General features: G+C 43.6%; 1 protein-coding gene across 2 annotated transcripts in view; it reads right to left on the reverse strand.

Annotated features, from left to right (window-relative positions):
• Positions 1 to 810: 810 nt before the first annotated feature.
• Positions 811 to 18,150, reverse strand: part of LOC129858541 (spectrin beta chain, non-erythrocytic 1-like) — a 123,134-nt gene continuing 105,794 nt past the window's right edge. For both annotated transcript variants that reach the window (XM_055927863.1, XM_055927853.1), the window contains 16 exons: positions 15,361 to 15,585; positions 14,441 to 14,530; positions 13,985 to 14,269; positions 12,716 to 12,846; positions 12,081 to 12,285; positions 11,609 to 11,983; positions 11,191 to 11,435; positions 9,903 to 10,041; positions 9,623 to 9,707; positions 9,268 to 9,464; positions 8,516 to 8,616; positions 8,156 to 8,210; positions 3,869 to 4,071; positions 2,566 to 2,739; positions 2,405 to 2,447; positions 811 to 2,216 (listed from right to left, as the gene is read on the reverse strand). In XM_055927863.1, the coding sequence (XP_055783838.1) occupies positions 2,013 to 2,216; positions 2,405 to 2,447; positions 2,566 to 2,739; positions 3,869 to 4,071; positions 8,156 to 8,210; positions 8,516 to 8,616; positions 9,268 to 9,464; positions 9,623 to 9,707; positions 9,903 to 10,041; positions 11,191 to 11,435; positions 11,609 to 11,983; positions 12,081 to 12,285; positions 12,716 to 12,846; positions 13,985 to 14,269; positions 14,441 to 14,530; positions 15,361 to 15,585 (2,757 nt within the window). In that variant the 3' untranslated portion in view covers positions 811 to 2,012. The remainder of the gene's footprint in view (positions 2,217 to 2,404; positions 2,448 to 2,565; positions 2,740 to 3,868; positions 4,072 to 8,155; positions 8,211 to 8,515; positions 8,617 to 9,267; positions 9,465 to 9,622; positions 9,708 to 9,902; positions 10,042 to 11,190; positions 11,436 to 11,608; positions 11,984 to 12,080; positions 12,286 to 12,715; positions 12,847 to 13,984; positions 14,270 to 14,440; positions 14,531 to 15,360; positions 15,586 to 18,150) is intronic.

Consider the following 18,150-nt stretch of genomic DNA (forward strand, 5'->3'; position numbering starts at 1 on the left):
TCTTCTTTGTGGTCTCCTTTCCTTCATGGTCTAAGAAAGGATTTCTAAATTAAAGCAAAATGGTTAAGAACTATGGTCCGATTTTTTTACTCTCAGTTTTCATGATAAAGGATTCTCAAGCCTCACCCTAGATAGTCTTGCAAGGTCAAACACGGTATTCTCACATTCGTTTAGAGGCAAGCTTCCCCCAAAACAGACACACCTAAATCCTGATGTTTCTAGAGGGGGATAGAAGTGGTCAATTTAACAGGCCACCTGTAATCTCAATAATCTATGCCATTTTGAGTTTTAACATACCCGAAAATCAAAATCGTCACGCTAAGCCATTTTACCAAACTGTTGCCAATAGTGTTCTTTCGTCTCATATTAGAACAAATTAAAATGGCGTATTTGTATTCTTCCAGTGATATATTGTTTAGTTTTCTGCTAGCCTCTTACCCAGGCGCAAGGTGTCTGGGAACGAGATACGCGTTATGCAGAAATGTTCAACACTGGCTGCAAAATCTCCATAACGCCACTAGATGCTGCACACATTTAGGGGCAGTCAAAAATCTATGTTGCCTAAATGAAGTGAAAGGACACATCATTTATTCTGCCATTAATTTCATTGTTACATAGAAATAGCTCTGTAATTGCTTGGTAATAGTGTTTTTTTTGTTTTGTTGTTGTAATGAATGAGAATATAGTGCTTGCACTGAATGAGGCATGATTTCATTAAAATGTATTCAATGGTATAGAAGCAGTAATGACATAAGGAAATGTTGCTGATTTGGTGTGAAGCTGTAGTACTGAAAACACAAGAGACAGACGTCATCTTAAAAGCAATTTAATGGATTTGCACATATTTAACAGAGAGGGCAAAAGTCTACGGGTGCAGTTCCATCTACCTGTGACAATGGTCCATATTAAACTACATACCTAGAGGCGTCGCTATGGCAAACAAGCTTTCTCCCATCGTGGCATTGTTGATTGTGCAATATGAAGAAATATTTCATTACAATAGTTACAGTGACAGAGAAATGCACACTATTTATCAAATAGGTAGAGAATGTAGCAAAATAATAATATGCGGTGCTATAGCCAACAAGCAAGCGACCTTATTCCAGTATTTGCCTTAGAATCCACTTTTCTACTTAACAACAATGCTTAGTGTTTATTGTTTTGTACATCTAATTTTTATACTTTGTACTAAATATATTTTAAACATACATTATAATGCAACTCAAATACATAGGAAAACAATGTTTAATAATGTTTTGAAAAATTACAGAAATAAACCTTAATCTGTGTTGTAGTTCTTCATGGATATCCAACATTCTGACTGGTTTTAGTAATTTCTTTAGCCCGAGTAGGTATAGGATTACATTTTACAATATTATGATCTTTTCATTCAAATGAATGTCATACTATGTTTTCGGGAAAAAAAGTTAGACTATATTGAAGCTTATAATGGTTGTAGGGCTTGTTTATTAGTAAGTGAAATTAAACTGTTTTTTAATAGTTTGTTATACACAAGTTATACACACAGTTCAAAGCACCGCTGACTTTGCTTTTCAACCGCAGAATGCAAGTCATCTTTCAAAGATAGCCTCACAAAACTGAGGACAGACCGTAGAAACTACATAGGATTACAAAAAGAACTGGGAAAAAACAACAAAAGCAACAAGTGAAAAGCAGAGATGAAAGCAGGAAGAGAGAGAGAAAATACAAAGAAATCTTAACTGGAAACCCTATCCTGTTGTTCAGCGGCGACTTCTGGATGGTTTACAATGGCAGCTGCCCAAAGCATCAAATCTACCTTAACATAATTGTTTGTCTTTTTTTTTGTTCCTTATCTTAAAAAAGAAAACACCATACTGTGGTTGACCTCTGAGCCCGGCTGTTGGATTGTCAGGCACAGAGTGTGGAGTTTTGGCTCTGAGCTTGCATGCTGGAGTCTCGCTTTAAGAGGAACAGGAGCAGGGGAGAGAAGAGAGAAGAGGAATGGCATTGAAGGGGCTGGGGAGGAGGATCTACTTCTTTTTGCTGAAAAGGCTGAAGCGTTTTTCTTTGTCTTTCTCGCGCTTGCCTGGGCTGGATTCGGTTGCCAGGGCAACAGAGGCGGGCAAGGTCTGGGCTCGGCTGGAGGTGGGGGTGCTATGGCTGCTGGGGGTCATCTCGGTCTTATCAGAGGACGCAGCACTGGAGATGGCCTGCATCCACGAGTTCATCTCCTCCTGCGGCCCAGACGAGGATTCATCAGGACACACAACACAGATCACACCAATACATCAACACTCAGACACCCACGCGATCCTCATAAGAGACAGGGACTAAAGACAGCAAAGGATACACAACATTCAGAGGAGGAAGATAATCAGTCATTCAATGCACAATGTACAAATTAAAAGCTAAGCAAGCTTACGTCATCTTTGGCTTGGAAGAGATACTCATTCCCATCTGTAGCTCTGTAAAAGGAAAATAAAAACTTGAGTAATAAGTCAAGCTAACTACTGTACAGTATGCAAGATCCCATCTTCTGATAATACAAGACACATAGGGAGCTATACAGCAAATAGTGCTCACTTCAGTTTGAACACATGCTTCTTCTTCTTGTAATCGAGGGCGATCTCACACGCAGCATCCTTCAGGCTGATGGGGATCTCGTTGTGATAGGGGATTCCCTGGCTGGCACTCTTAATGTCTTTGTAGAAGCCCATTTCCCAGTTGTTGATCACACAATACACATTGTGCCAGGATCTGAAACCATAGGAAACACAGTTATCAGAGTCTGTTCAGCTAAATAAAATGTTGGCATTATTGTCAGGGGAAAGTATTTGGCTGCATGCTCCAACTTGCATGAATATGTCCAGTAAGCATACATGTTGACTCCCCAACGTATTTATTTGGACAGCGAAGCTAAAACTTTTAATTTGGCTCATTACTCCATTGTTTTGGATTTGAGATTAAATGTTTTATGAAGCGACAGTATAGAATGTCACCTTTTATTTAATGGTGTTTTCATATCTGTTTAGAAATGAAAGCACTTTATGTACTGTATCTAGTTCCCTCACTTGAAGGTGCATAAGTATTTGGACAAATGCACTTATAGTGTATCAAATTTAGTCAAAAGTTGAGTATTTATTCCCATATTCTTAGCACACAATGACATCAAGCTTGTGACTCTACAAATTTGTTGGATGCATTTGCAGTTTGTTTTGGTTGTGTTTCGGATTATGTCGTGCCCAATAGAAATGAATGGTAAATAATGTATTGCAAATGTTATTGTAAATAAGAAAATAATTTGTTTCTGAACACTTCTACATTAATGAGGATGCTACCATGATTATGGATAATCATGAATGAATTGTGAATAATGATGAGTGAGAAAGTTAGATGCACAAAGATCATGCCCCCATGGTAGCATCCACATTAATGTAGAAGTGCTCAGAAACATATTCTATTCTTATTTACAATAAGCGACTCCAAAATTACACATTACATTATTTACCATTCATTTATATTGGGCAAAACATCCGAAACACAACCAAAACAAACTGCAAATGCATCCAACAAGTTTGTAGAGTCACAAGCTCAATGTAGTCAATGCGTGCTAGGAATATGGGACCACATACTAAACTTTTGACTACATTTAATACACTATAAGTGAATTTGACTATGTATCACCTTCAAAATGGGGGGACTAGATACATAAAGTGCTTTCATTTCTAAACCGTGAAACAGATATGAAAATACCCTCAAATAAAAGGTGGCATTCTGTATTGTCGCCTCTCAAATCCAAAATGCTGGAGTATAGAGCCAAATTAAAAGACTTAGCTTCGCTGTCCAAATAAATGCTAAGGGGAGTGAATGTGAATTGTGTGTGTACCTGCTGGATGCCTTCTTGTTGTGACCCTCCCACTCATGTTTGCGGTGCAGGAGGCCTTCCATCTGGTTGGCTGGGGTTGAGTCCAGGGACTTGGCCGGGAGCGTGGCAGCCTGGCTGGGCTTGCCCTTGCGTTCTGCACTGGGCGACCCGCCTGGGCTGGGCTCCGCCACCCCATTTACAATGTCACTTCCCTCCCCATTGTCCTGAGGTAGACAGAAACTGGTATTAGAGAAAGCTGGGGCTTGGTAGACAAAACACACAGTGGCGCTGGAAATCAGAGAGTTGGCTTCATGCATAGCAGGATCAGAGGCTGTGTAGAAACATTCAGTACTTTCCCTTTGATTGCGATATTATATCACAATGGCTTTAAGACAAGTAAAGTTAAGTAGAAAGGGATATTCTATACGACTAGGCCTAATCTTTTGTAAATGATACCAAAATACATATTTTCATCCCAATATGTTTCCTCATTTCCATTTGATGAGTAAAAGAGCCTCTGGGTAGGTATTTGTATAAACCAAAACAATGCCATTACACCAGCCTCAAATTTTTAAATGTGCCTCAATTTCACAATTATAGCCCAGCTTCATCATAAGATGAACGGCACACACTGAACCCCAGAAGTGAGTGTTTGTACTATTCTTACATTATGTCTCAATCTCTGTGTCACCCACAGTGTCTCAGGTCTTAAGGTTCAGTGCCTGGAGTGAAACTCATCAAGTGTTTAACTCCATCTCAGTCTCTTTCTCACTCCTATCTCTAATCCTCTCACTCCATTTCTCCAACATCGAGTGCCATCTACTTGGGACAGTTGATTTTTGTGACTTCTACACTAACTTGACTCTGATCAAACGACTCAATCCGACTGATTCATCATGAACCTCTCTGACTCAATCCGAATCTTGAGACGAACAGCCTCTAAAATGACTCACAGTTGGATTCACTCTCACTTATAATAACTCACTGTTTGACTAACTCAGATTCCGACCCATCTAAGCATGGTTAGGCGGAGACTTTGCAGATGCAGTAAAAATCAATTTATAAAGATTCTGAGAAAAGCTGGGACCCTACAGATTTAAAAGAGCTTTGGTTTATGGGATTGGTTAAAATGGGACCGGAGTCCAGCCGAGACAGCGAGAGAGAAAATTTCAAAGACATGCACAGATCAGGGGTTGAGACATGCACACCACATTGCCACACCCACACAAAATATTGTTGGAGAGAAAGAGAAAGCCAGCAAAAGGGAGATAAAGTCCAAAATAAAATCCCAAACAATTAACACAATTGCTTGAACTCATTATTCATTTTACGGTATCATTATTGTAAAGTGAAGGGGAATGCAAAATTGGCCAGTTAAAAGATTTTATCACAACACACCCACTCCAATTTGTCACTTATTACCCATTACTGAGCTCTTCAAGGCTGGACCAATCGTGGACACTTTAACTGAGAGCTTGCCAGACGATGGACAAATCCTGGATGCTTATACAGAGATCCTGCCATTGGTTGGACCACCAATACTGGACACGAAGGACTGCATCGCTGCCAGGTTTTGCACTGTTCGATTGGTGTAACATGGGACTGATATTTCTCACCACCTCTTTGTTAAATGTTCAGGGTAAAAGCTAAAATAGTTTTCGCTTGGGCTAACACTCATATAGGTAATCATATTATCAATGGTCACATCTGCACCCTCATTTTATCTCAAATATACTCTCCAAGCTTATAATATGAATCCAGTTACCTCCACATAAATACGTAAAGAAGTCTGATCATCTCAAAGTTTGATTACCCTGAAGGAGGATCACTTTGATAGCAGTAACTGTAGTTACCTTAGAAATTACCGTTATGCAGAACTACAAACACTAAACTTACAATTGCTCACACATTGATCTCTCAGTTTGGATGGGTGCCTTTTTACACCAACGCAAAATACTGGAGATTTATTGTCAGAAGTCTACTGGATAAATTATATCTACAAGACAATTCAATTAAAAAAATAGTATGAAAAATCAATTACACTTTACTTGACACCCAGTGTCATTACATGTTATGACATGGTCATAACCATAACCACAGCTGACATAACCTGTCATAATATGGTCATAACACTTATGACAAGTGATTATGACTGCGTGTTATGATGCTGGGTGTCAAGAAAAGTGTTACCGAAAAATCTTTGAAAAAGTATTGTACATCAATGTGTATTAAACCACCCCAGGATGAAAACATAGAAAATACACAGAGAAAAACACAAAAACAGTGGGCACTGAAAGTGAAAGGTGATTACCAACATGTTAATGACATGCAAAACAATATAACCAACATAAGACATGAGGACAAAAACAGTGTTACTTTGTAGACGGCACAAGGACAACAAAAACCGGACATACATGGGGAGTGATTGACTAACAATGTTTTATTGGGGAATGTGCGTTAGTGGGTTGGGGATGCTGAAATGACTCAACGTGCAACATAACCAGCAATAAAATGAGGATCTGATGCACAGAGCTAACATGAAGAATGATATGAGAACAAGAAGGTAGGTACCATAGAACTACTGAGACCCAATGACCGGAATAAATTGGAATGTGCTTACACCCCTCTACACACACACACGCACACGCCATGACTGGAACAACCCTACAAACATAATTACGACAGTGAAGCATAGTGAAATGGTATTTGAGATGGTACTGTCTGACAGTGGTATAACATGTGTGGTATGGATGTGCAGGTCATGTAAATGGATGGATATCTGGGGCAGATAGCTACTTAATACTTTTGATTTCCTATTCTCTTGAATTTTATTTAACCTTTATTTATTCAGGCAAGTAATTGAGATAAAATCTAGTTTGCAAGAGACCTGATTGATTTGATCTGGGGCAACTTGAAACCTGAGACTAAAGACGATTTAACTGCATTACTGAGGCAACGATTAAGCCATGTATTTTGTCTGTCAGTTATTCAGGTTCCACATGGTAAGTTTGTAAATAATAACGTACACAAAGAGTAATATCATCAGGGATGGAGATAGGAGGAGAGGAGTGTCGGGCTGAGAGGCGGAAGAGAAGAAAAACAGGGATAGAAGAGAGAAGGGAGAGAGAAAGAGGGGAAAGGAAAAATAGGGAATAAAGACTAAAACCTGACAGTAGAGGGAAAAAAATGTTTTCTATAAAGAAAAGATACGAGTGGTGGGGGGGGGGGCAAGGAGGGCGTGTTCTTCTTTGTTCCCTTTGACACACACTTATATATACACACAAACACACTCATGCTGTGCTCATTCTCATTTTAGACTATGTAGTGCTTCTGTGTCCCATACTGCCTTTCTCTGGTGTCAATAGGTCAATAGATCATGTCAATCTACTGTGAAAACAATTAAATAACTTATTTTTTGGACCTTTTGCTCAAATCTCAAAATGTTCATTTTGGAAATGTTGTACTGCTTCTGAAATAGGGTTGCCTAACTCAAAAACGGTTTCATCTTCTTTCTCATTTGATCTCGGGCCAGCTTACATCTAATCAGTAAATACTACAGTATTTAGCTGCAGCAGTGGAGGCTGCTGAGGGGAGAACGGCTCATAATAACGGCCAGAACGGAGCAAATGGAATGGTATCAAACACCTGGAAACCATATGTTTGATATCATTCCACTGATTCCGCTCCAGTCATTACCATGATCCCATTCTCCCAAATTAAGGTGCCACCAGCCTCCTGTGAGCTGCAGCTAGCATTTATCAGCCGTCCTCAGTGGAGTGTTCGAGCAGTATCAATAAAAGGTACCAGTCGGTTTGAAGGAATATGAAGGTAAAAAGATGAAAGCATAAATAACTATACGATTGGACCAATTATTTTTTATCTAGTACCCTGCTACTGTTCATCTATGTTCAGTCCTGCAAAATCCATGTGATAAAATAAGACAAGGTGAATAAAATAAGACAAAATGAAACTGCAATCAGCAAAGCTAATTTCCATTAAAATGCATTATGCAAATAAAAAATAAAAAGGAATAATCAAGATAGAATTAGTATAGTTTCCTGTAATGGAATTAGGATACAGCTAAATGGTAAATGAGGAATAAGTGTGACTAACTAACTGTCAGAACCATTGGTGGGGTGGGGGTCAGGGGTGGAGGGGTGTACAGTCCTCTCCCTGTGGTGGGGGCAGGGGGTTCAAAGGGCAAGGGAGGCATTGGGGGGTCACGGTCCAGCCCGCCCGCCTTTCTCGCCCAGTCCTGCGGGTTTGAAAGCTGGTGTACTTTTGGTAGGCTGGGGAGCGGTAACTAACCCGAGGGGAGTCCTGGTCCGATGGCAGTCCATTCAGAGACACCTGCTCAGCCTCCCTGTAGGGACAACACACAGAGACACAACAGTAAGTCTCAAACATAGTGCAGGATAAACACACTGGGACAGTCATAACATACAGTATAGAGACAACAGTCAGTCTCCAACGCTGTACTGCAGTATCTATAAACACACACAGAAAACTGTCAGCCTCAAACACTGTACTTAAGTCTTAATAAACACACTGGGATAGTCATAATACCAGAATACAACATGCCTGCTCAGTCTAAACACAGACACAGAGCAGACACACAAACAGACCAAACACATTATTTCAGTATGGTGCTCCAGGCTCATATCTTACTTCTGCTGTGGCGATGCAGTGTCCGTCTGGAACTCTGCAGGTGGGGGATTTCTCCTCCTCTCCTCCTCCTCTTGCTGTCTTCTCACTTCCAGTAACTCCATCTGCATCACGAACAGACACACATCATTAATGACAAACAGAATTTGTTCAATTGAAATGTAAACATTTAGGTAATTTCATTAAAGGTGCAGTCAAAAACATGATTTTTCTGTGTTTTATATATATTTCCGCACTATGAGGTTGGAATTATACTGTGAAATTGTGAAAATGATGATAATTCCCTTTTAGTGTAAGAGCTGTTTGAAAAGGTCGCCTGAAATTTCAGCTTGTTTGGCTGGGTGGATGTTTTGAATTGCCTGGTGACATCACCAGGCAGCAGTATACATTCATAGACCAATAACAAAGAGAGTTTGCCCTCCTCTCTGACAAACAGCTAGTTCAGGTTACACATCCTTCTCATTCGACTCCTCTCTCAGAACACTACCAGACAGTCCTAGCAAAAGTCTTGCTTGAGAAATTGCATTTTGCTAAGAAGCTATTTTTGTTACGTTTTTTACAATTTGAATTGAAAACAATCACAGCAAGGTACTTCATTGCATTGGACCTTTACGTCACGATTTGACTGACAGACAAATGGGATGAGAGCATTGCAGATGGATGTCTAATCTAATTAAAAACAAAATTGATAGAGTTATTGGATGAATGGTTTAACTGACAGCCCAGTGAGTTGTGAACACCCCCCGTCCTCTCACCGTAGTCAGCCGTTCCAGCGCAGAGAACCGCTCTTCCCAGGTGGCAGCTGACTTCTCAAAGGCCTCGTGTCTCTTGATGAGTTTCTCCACTTCATCCACATTCTGACCCATCTCCCTGCTGGACAGGTACGGCTCCTGTCCCAGCAGCCACGACTCGGCCACACCCGCGTCCCTTCCAAACTGGTGCACCTCCAGAACTGGGCAGAAACACAGCTAGTCACACACCACAGCAGTAAAAAGTAATGGTGATACCTCTGGAAATACCAAGGGACTGTGGGATAATGCTCGGTGAGCCCCAAGGCACTACTCTTAGCTAATACTGTGCAACAGACGGAAAACGATTTGATAGAATTACCCAATCTAAGCCACTCCCATCTGTCCTCCCACTTGTCAATCATGTCTTTCCTCTTGTCCGTCAACTGTAGTAACTTCTCTTTGATCTGAAAATGGAAGGAAATTAAGTCAAACGAGTCTAAAAACACCATATATTTAATGACGCAACACAAAACCAGAGGGAGCTACATTTCCATCCGGAGACTGAAAGAAGGAGAATGGGGGTGAAGAAAGAAACAGAGAGCGGAGTAGAGAAGGAGGTACGAATCTGTCAGGGTGTTATGAAATTGTTGGCCCCTCACCTCCTCTAATGCGTAGTGTTTCCGTGCCAACAGGGACTTGCCCAGCTCGATGCAGTTGGTAAAGCTGTCGTTACGGGCGTCGATCTCAGCCTTGATGCCCTGGTGGTTGTTCATCAGGAGCTCCACAGATGACACGTCCCTTCAAGACACAACAATAACCAACCCAGTTACACACACTGAACACACCAAGGTCCTAATGTCCTTTGGTTAGGTTACCTGGCGTTTAAATTAACCAAGAAATGCTGCTTACGTTGCTACTTACGATGCTAGCATATGTTTTCTAAAACCACATGTACAAACAATCCAGACAGGATGCTGACACCCAGCGTATTTCAGTGGACTACAGCCTTCAACATAATGATGTTACAGGGTGGGTACCTGGGACCATGCTGTTATCAAACTAAACACTAGTCAGGATAGGGTGTCGTTCTCTCAGACAGTGGAAACAGAGCAATGCAATTGCTGACACAAACCAAGTCTCTCTCTCTCAATTCCCCTCGCCCACCCGCTTTTTTCCTCCTTCACCCCATTAGCCATCCATCTTTCTTCCCCCCTTTCTTTTCCTCCAGTATCTTTTTTTCCACTTCCCCTTACATCATCATTAGCCCCCTATGTCTGTCTGTCTTTCTCTTATCTTTTCTATTTCTGTCTCCTCCTATCTCTCTCCCCCTCTCTCTTCCTCTCTCCCTCTTCATCCGTCTCCATGGTAAGCTGCTGCCTGAGATTCAGCTGAGAGGCGCAGATAATGAAGGCCTTGTCGACCCTGGTGATTATCACAATTACAGCTGAAACCAGAGCCAGATAAGGGCTTGGTGTGCTGCTGTCTCCCTGAGAGGAGAAGACATCCTGGGACATTCATTGAGTATTGATACATTGAGTATTCACCATTTTCTGCAGCTGCATCTTCAGTGGTTATAAAAAGGACCATCCGTGGGTGGCAATACATTCAGCTGAGCCTTCAGTTGAAAACCTGAGCTTCACTACAGTGCCAGAGCTACAGCATTCATACAGAGGGTTGTTTCGGGTGAGCTAGTGAGGATAACTTCGTAAATAACAACAATCGGAACATTGAGGATTAGAAACATAAATCCAGACCTGAGAAAGTGTGATTACGGCGTAAGCTGCAGACCAAAAGCTGCTTACAGAAAACTACAGAGATTACTCACACCTTCTTTTCTGGCTTTTGTTGGAGAGTCGGTAGGAGAAAAAAAAATGTGTACTGCAATAATGCCAAACTATTAAAAGAACCAGCCTGAGGCAAAACCGCTTCCCATCAGGTTCACGGTACCTGGGCTTCTCCTGAGCCTCGATTAGGCGGATGACGTCCTCCATCCAGAGCATGAGGTCTCGGACCATGCTGAAGAAACGGAACTTGTCGCCGGTGTCGAGCAGTCTGACCCTGCGGCCGTCACAGGCCTCCAGCAGTGTTCTCCAGGCCTCCAAAACCTCACCCTCTCTCTTTTGGATGTCATCAGCCTTGTCTCCGGCATAGGCAGACTGCAGGCGCACAGCATCCTCCTGCAACATCCTCACCTGGGGAGGAAAAGGGAGAAATATGGGTAGGCAGATACTAAATGTTGAGAAGTCTTGTCTATGATCTGTGAGAGTTTCACCTTATAGCTGCACATTTTGTTAAGGCTGTAGTCTAAAATCTGTTTTAGGCATTTTGGCTTTCTGGCTATGTCTCTCTGGTGTCATTGTCATACCTGTGTCCCCAAGGCTTGGATGTCGTGTTCAAAGGTGGTGTGCATCCTCTGCAGGGTCTCCACTGTGTTCTGGTCTCGGCCCAGCTCCTCAGGCAGCTTCTTGTGTTTGTCCAGGATGCGGTTGAGGATCTCCTTGGCGTCATGGTAGAACTTGTGCAGCTCGAAGGACGCCGCCAGGATCTGCGTGCGTGTGTCAATCAGCTCCAGCAGGTCAGCCCACGCCTCATTCAGCCCGTCCTTCCACTCGGCGATGGTAGCCGCGTCGGCGTGGCCCGAGTTGATGAGCTCGTCCGCCAGCTGGTTGACAGTGTCCACACGCTCTTGACCAATGTTGCCCGTGTCGCGAGCAAACTCACGGAAACGCTCCTGAAGCATCTGTAGATGGAGATTATCACAGCAAAGTCTGAATGGACATATTCCGCAAGATATTCTGGCAACAAAGGAACATGGGTGGCAGGGTGGCACTACATACCGTGACATGTTCATAGTCCTGTCCCAGCTCATGTGACCCAGCCACCACCTCCCTTTCAGCGATCCACTGCTCCAGGTCATCCACCTCCCTGTTGAGCTGAAAAAGACGGAACCTCTCGTCCAGCTTCCCCCTCCTCTCCTCCGACAGGTCCTTGAGCCCCGCGTACAGCTTATCCACCTGGGACTGACGCATGCCGATCCGTTCACTACACAGCAGGAGGAGGGAGGAGGAGGCAGAGAGGGAGGGGGTTAGAATATAGGAACTACATTATCCTATCCTCACTCTCTTCTGGGATGCTAAACTGTCAAGTGTTAAACCTCTGGGTGGTTAAATCCTACTTCAACTCAGCAGGGGTGGAGCTTAACCTTACACTGATCTAATGTTAGTTGTCTGGTACTGACTGACCACTCTGGGTTTAAAGGGATAGTTAGGATTGGCTCGCAAAACTACCTCTAACTTCCTTCATACTGGACGCGGAGACATAAAAATGGCATTCACGAGTTCATTGCCAAAATCCTGAACTATCCCTTTAACGTTCTTTAGTCTGAAATTGGTGAATAGGATCATGGATTCAACTTCCAATTTTCACTGGAGGGGATTGTTAACCCTGAGAATAAGCCCCTGAGGCCCCTCACCTTTCTGGGTGTCCGGCGGCCGTCAGGCCCCTGCTGGTCTTGGAGAGCTGGTGGACAGTCTCAGCATAGTCTTCCACAGCCTGCTCCAGGATCTGGTGCTTCTTCAGCATGGCCACGGAGCTCTGCTCATCCTACACAGAGAGAGTGACAGAGTCAAGGTACGGATGCAGACAGTGAGTATGAACAGGCACATACAATCAGTGTAGAGGACACAGTATTGACTAGAAATAGACTAGTCTCACAGAGATCCAGTCCTGTAGAAAGGGAATGTTAAGGAGTCAAGGACAAATGAAATGATGGCCTGGAAGACTTCTCTCTGCCTACTCACCTTTCACATCCAATACCACACAGCCCTCGCTGAATCTCAAATCATCCCCCCGCCCTTACCAACTCACTCAGACGTCCCTCCATTGTCACGTGTTGCTAACACAACTCCCGAGAGTGGCGAAGGGATCAATAACCCCATCAACTTCGGGACACACTCCTGACTTGAATGATGCAATTCATGTTCCACTTTTAAATAACAAAACAAGCATGAAATTCAAATGAACAAATCCCTCAGTAACAGTTGAACATTTCATTTGGGAGGTATTTTGTTTGTTTTATGTGTCATGTCTTGTAATCAGACACAAACAAACGCATGTGTCATATAATTAGCCACGCCTCTCAATGATTTTCTATTTTGTTGGGACAGCTCTGGAGTCTGCAACCTTGCTGGCTTGGTCGAAGAGGCTATCGGAAGTCTTAATTAGCTCCTATACCCTCTATATTTTTCACTCCTTCAGTTTTGGGACACTTATGCAAATGGAGGGCAAAGCATCAAGGAAAAGGGGAAGAATTGGGATTCAGCCTGTTTGCCCAAGTCACCCTCCACTGACTTCCTCATTCCACCTCGTGACAATGACCCACTTCTGCCTGGTAATCCAACAACTTACTGGGCAATGGTCATAGACCTAACTCTACCAAGTGCAGCAATACCCCTGGTACAGTATCAACCAGTCCTCCTATCCAGCAGCTTTGCCCTGTTACAAAAAAGCAGCTTGCCCTGTAACCAAACCCAATTTCCTATTCAACTTTGCCCCTACTAATGATCCATCCCAACAAAATACTGGAGTGCAAACCACCAGTCCTAACCAAAAGCCACTTTGTTTCTCTAACGGCTTGCTACTCATCCTAACAGGTCCAATCCCCATCCTACTTCACATTCAAACCCCATTCTGATTGCTTATGAATAGCAATTTTAGCTTTCTGACCCACTGCACCCCTCACCTTGGCTTTCTCCTCTGACATCATGTAGAGCTCCTGCTCGCTCATCCAGGCCTCAGCCTCGGCAGCATCAAAGTAGTACTGCTGGGCCTTGTGGGCCTCCTCCAGGCGTCCATGGCGTTTGGCCGTCTCCTCCAGGATCTGGGCCCACAGGCGCCGCAGGTCGACCAGCCGCTGGCGGATCCCCTCGCCGCTGGGGCTGTTGTCGTCATCCTTCAGCACCTGCTGACTCCGCTCAAAGATGTCATCACAGCGCGGCTGGTGGCCCTGGATCTCCTTTTGCAGGGTCTGGTGGGGGAGAGGTCAAAGGGCAGCAGGTCAGAATGATATCAGCTGCTTTAAAAGTACAGTGGTTATCTGTCACTGGATTCTAATGGTAGTACTGTAAATGCTAGGAGCTAATATTCTATGGATGGAAATACTGTTCAAGGTTCAAACTGATGGGAGTTTGTTTCTTACCTGGTTCTTCTTGATGAGTAACTGGACTGTTTGCAGGTTGTTTCCGTGGTCTGTAGATGTTGCCAGTGGCATTCTCTCTTCAACCCAGAGCTAAGAGGAAAACACAGAAATAGGTAGGAATACTTTTCGTGAAGACTGATGCATTGATGTAGCAAATGCAATGACAGAAATTAAACTTAACAACAACTAACCACTTGAAAAGCATGATTTGTGCAAAGCGTTCTTTTCTAAGCATTTTAAATGCAGTTGATGACATACACAGATGAGACACATCAGTTCCATTCAGAGACCCAAACCATTCATTTCAAAACACGTGGCCTGCTCCTTCTTGCCTGTATGAAAGGAGTCAACACAGTCATTAGAATAATAAACAGACCCTCACAGCTATGAAAGCATGCACCTGCTGCTACTCTTGGTGGGTGCCTTCCCTCAAAAGAGGAGAAAAAAAGACAATATCACTTAAATCACAAGGGAACTGCTCTGCTGTTCAGCTTCTGCTGCTATTCCACACTACCATAAGGGCAGGGATTTCACACAAGCACAAACATACTGTAGCCGATACACATTTGCATAAAAATACAATTAACATTTGCACAAGTAGGTATACAGTACATCATCTCTTTTACTCGTTCTCTGAAACACACATGCGCACGCCCACACTGAGACAGACACACAGGCAGACACAGACAGGCAGACACACATAGACAGACAGGCAGACACACACACAGACAGACAGGCAGACACACACACAGACAGACAGGCAGACACACACACAGACAGACACAGGCAGACAGACAGCCACGCAGACAGACACAGACAGGCAGACACACACACACACAGACAGAAATTGATCACAGAATCAGACAGACAGAAACAGACAGACACACGACTAGGCTAGATTAAAGGTTTAATGTACTTACGATCTCGTCCTCTACGTCTCTGTTGAACTGGTGGATCTCGCGGGAGGCCATGAGGTTTCCCTTCCTCTTCTTCAGTGGGTTTAGCAGCTGCTGGAACTTCTTCTCCACGATGCGGCGCTGGCCGTCCACCTCATCTGTGTCCTTCCCCTCCTGGCTGAGGACCTGGGCCTGGCTCTGCAGCTCCTCCACCTCCTTCTGACGCACCTCCACCTGGCTCTCCAGCATCTAAGGATGCCACACCAGGAGGAGTGGAGAGGAGAGAGACAGTCATAGCATGCTCTTTCTAGCTCCCTCTCTGGTTAACCCCCTAGCATGCGTTCCAGAGTTCTCCGTCTCGTTTGTGCTCTAGGAGTTTCCGGTCTCTCTCTCGCAGATCGAACAAACTGTGGAAATGCACTCCCTCTCTCACATGCACACATTTTAGGTCTGGGTTACACAAAGGATACCATGGGTACACAATCTTTAATTACACAGTTATCCAATAAGGCACAGGGGGTGTGGTATATGGCCAATATACCACGTCTAAGGGCTGTTCTTAGGCACGACCCATCGCGCAGTGCCTGGACACAGCCCTTATCTGTGGTATATTGGCCATATACCACAAAACCCAGAGGTGCCTTATTGCTATTATAAACTGGTTACCATCGTAATTAGAGCAGTAAAAATAAATGTTTTGACATACGTGGTATACGGTCTGATATACCACGGCTGTCAGCCAATAAGCAAAGGGAGAGGAAAAGAGCGCAGTCCTATATGGTGACATAACATAACCGTGGGAGACATACAATATTTCAAGCTCCAGCAGTACCAAGCTATACAGAGGATGCACTAGCAAACAAACAGCAGAGACCTGAGGACACCATTCCAACCTGGAGCTGAGCTCCCAGGCTTGAAAGGATAGACCATGTACAAATTCAATTTGCACTAATGTGTGACGTAAAAGGGCTTTTGGCCCAACAAGCGTCCTCTGAAGCCCCCTCCTGCTGTTCAAAGACCATTCACTGGCATTTTCTACAAGAAATCTGCCTCCAGAAATAAAAGCTTCTCCCAAGTGGGTCTGACACCTACTCCCTTTGCCTGCTGCACTGCTGCTTGGATTCCACCTGGAGATCTGTTCACCGTCTGCCCTGGTTGTCTCCCACTGTCTGGTACAGGTACCTCCACCACACTCACCTCTCTCTCCCGAGCTTTCGCTCGCCTCCAGCACACACACACTGTTGGGGCGAGTGACTCTGAACTTAAAATGGCTGGACCCAAGTCGTTATATATTTTATTTTTTTCTTGTGCATTTTGCCATTTGCCTCATGACTCCTGCATACTTTGTTGACTACAAACTTTCTTTACCCAACCACAGACTGTTTGTTTCCACACTCGGGACTCTGACTCTCTATTGGTTACACAGACTTTTGGCCTCCCATCCTATTCTAACCACCTCTCGCCGGCTTTGTATTCATGTTACCTGATGAAATTGCTGTACAATATGACCTTGTTGCCATCTGATGCACATTCAGATGTCATAAATCAGCACTGCAGATCTCTCCCTGTCCTATGCCGTGCCTTGATTGTATTACTGTTGATGATATCTGGAAATGTGCATGTACACCCTGACCCATCTACAGTTGCTAGCCCCAATTCTGACTTGTGCTCTGATATCTGCTTCACTGATTTCTGCTTTCGTAAAAGCCTGGGTTTTCTGCATGTTAACCCTAGAAGCTTGGATCAATTGAAAGTGTGGGTTCACAGCTCCAATCCAGACGTTGGTCATTACTGAGACGTGGTTAAGGAAGAGTGTTTTGAATACTGATGTTAACCTTTCTGATTATAACCTTTTTCAGCAAGACAGATCTTCCAAAGGTGGGGGAGTGGTAATCTTTACCACCTTCAGTGCTCGGTTGTCTCTACCAAGTCTGTCCCCAAACAATTTGATTTGCTGGTTTTAAGCATTAAAGTTTCAAATAGCTCTTTGTTGACTGTTGCTGGGTGCTATCGTCCTCCATCAGCACCGGCCTGTACCCTACCTGCCCTAAACTCTCTCCTGGCCCCTTACACTAAGTCTGCATTTGTCCTGCTAGGTGACCTAAACTGTGACATGCTTAAACCACCTGACCAAGTCCTAAAGCAATGGGACTCCCTAAATCTTTCTCAGATAATCACCAATCCCACAAGGTATGACTCCAAACACCCAGAAAATGCTAATCTCCTCGATGTTATCCTCACAAATAATCCTGATAAGTATCAGTCAGGTGTTTTCTGTCATGACCTTAGTGATCACTGTTTTACAGCCTGTGTTCATAATGGCTGCTCAGTGAAATGACCTGTCCAGATTTGTCATAGATGCTTGCTAAAAAACTTGAATGAGCAAGCCTTCCTTCATGAACTGGCCTCTGTAAAATGGTAAAGAATCAGCTTGATCCTCTCTATCGAAGATGCTTGGACCTTCTTTTTTATATTTTCAGTGGTATTGTTAACAAACAAGCCCCCATAAAGAAAATTATAATTAAAAACAGGTTCAGCCCCTGGTTCGACCGTAATCTTGCAGAGTTACTCCACCTCAAGAATTGCATTTGGTGAAAGGCTCGGCACATGCATACTCAGACTGACTGGCTCTCGTTCAGGCAAATGAGAAATAAGTGCACTCAGGCTATCCGGAAGGGCAAAGTTAGTTACTTTAAGGAGCAGTTCTCTCTCTGTGGGTCTAACTCCAAGAAGTTCTGGAAAACGGTTAAAGACCTGGAGAATAAACCCTCCTCCTCACAGCTGCCCATGTCGCTTAAAGTTGATGATGTGGTT

Source organism: Salvelinus fontinalis, chromosome 1 (genome assembly GCF_029448725.1).
Source record: "Salvelinus fontinalis isolate EN_2023a chromosome 1, ASM2944872v1, whole genome shotgun sequence".
Lineage (NCBI taxonomy): Eukaryota > Metazoa > Chordata > Actinopteri > Salmoniformes > Salmonidae > Salvelinus > Salvelinus fontinalis.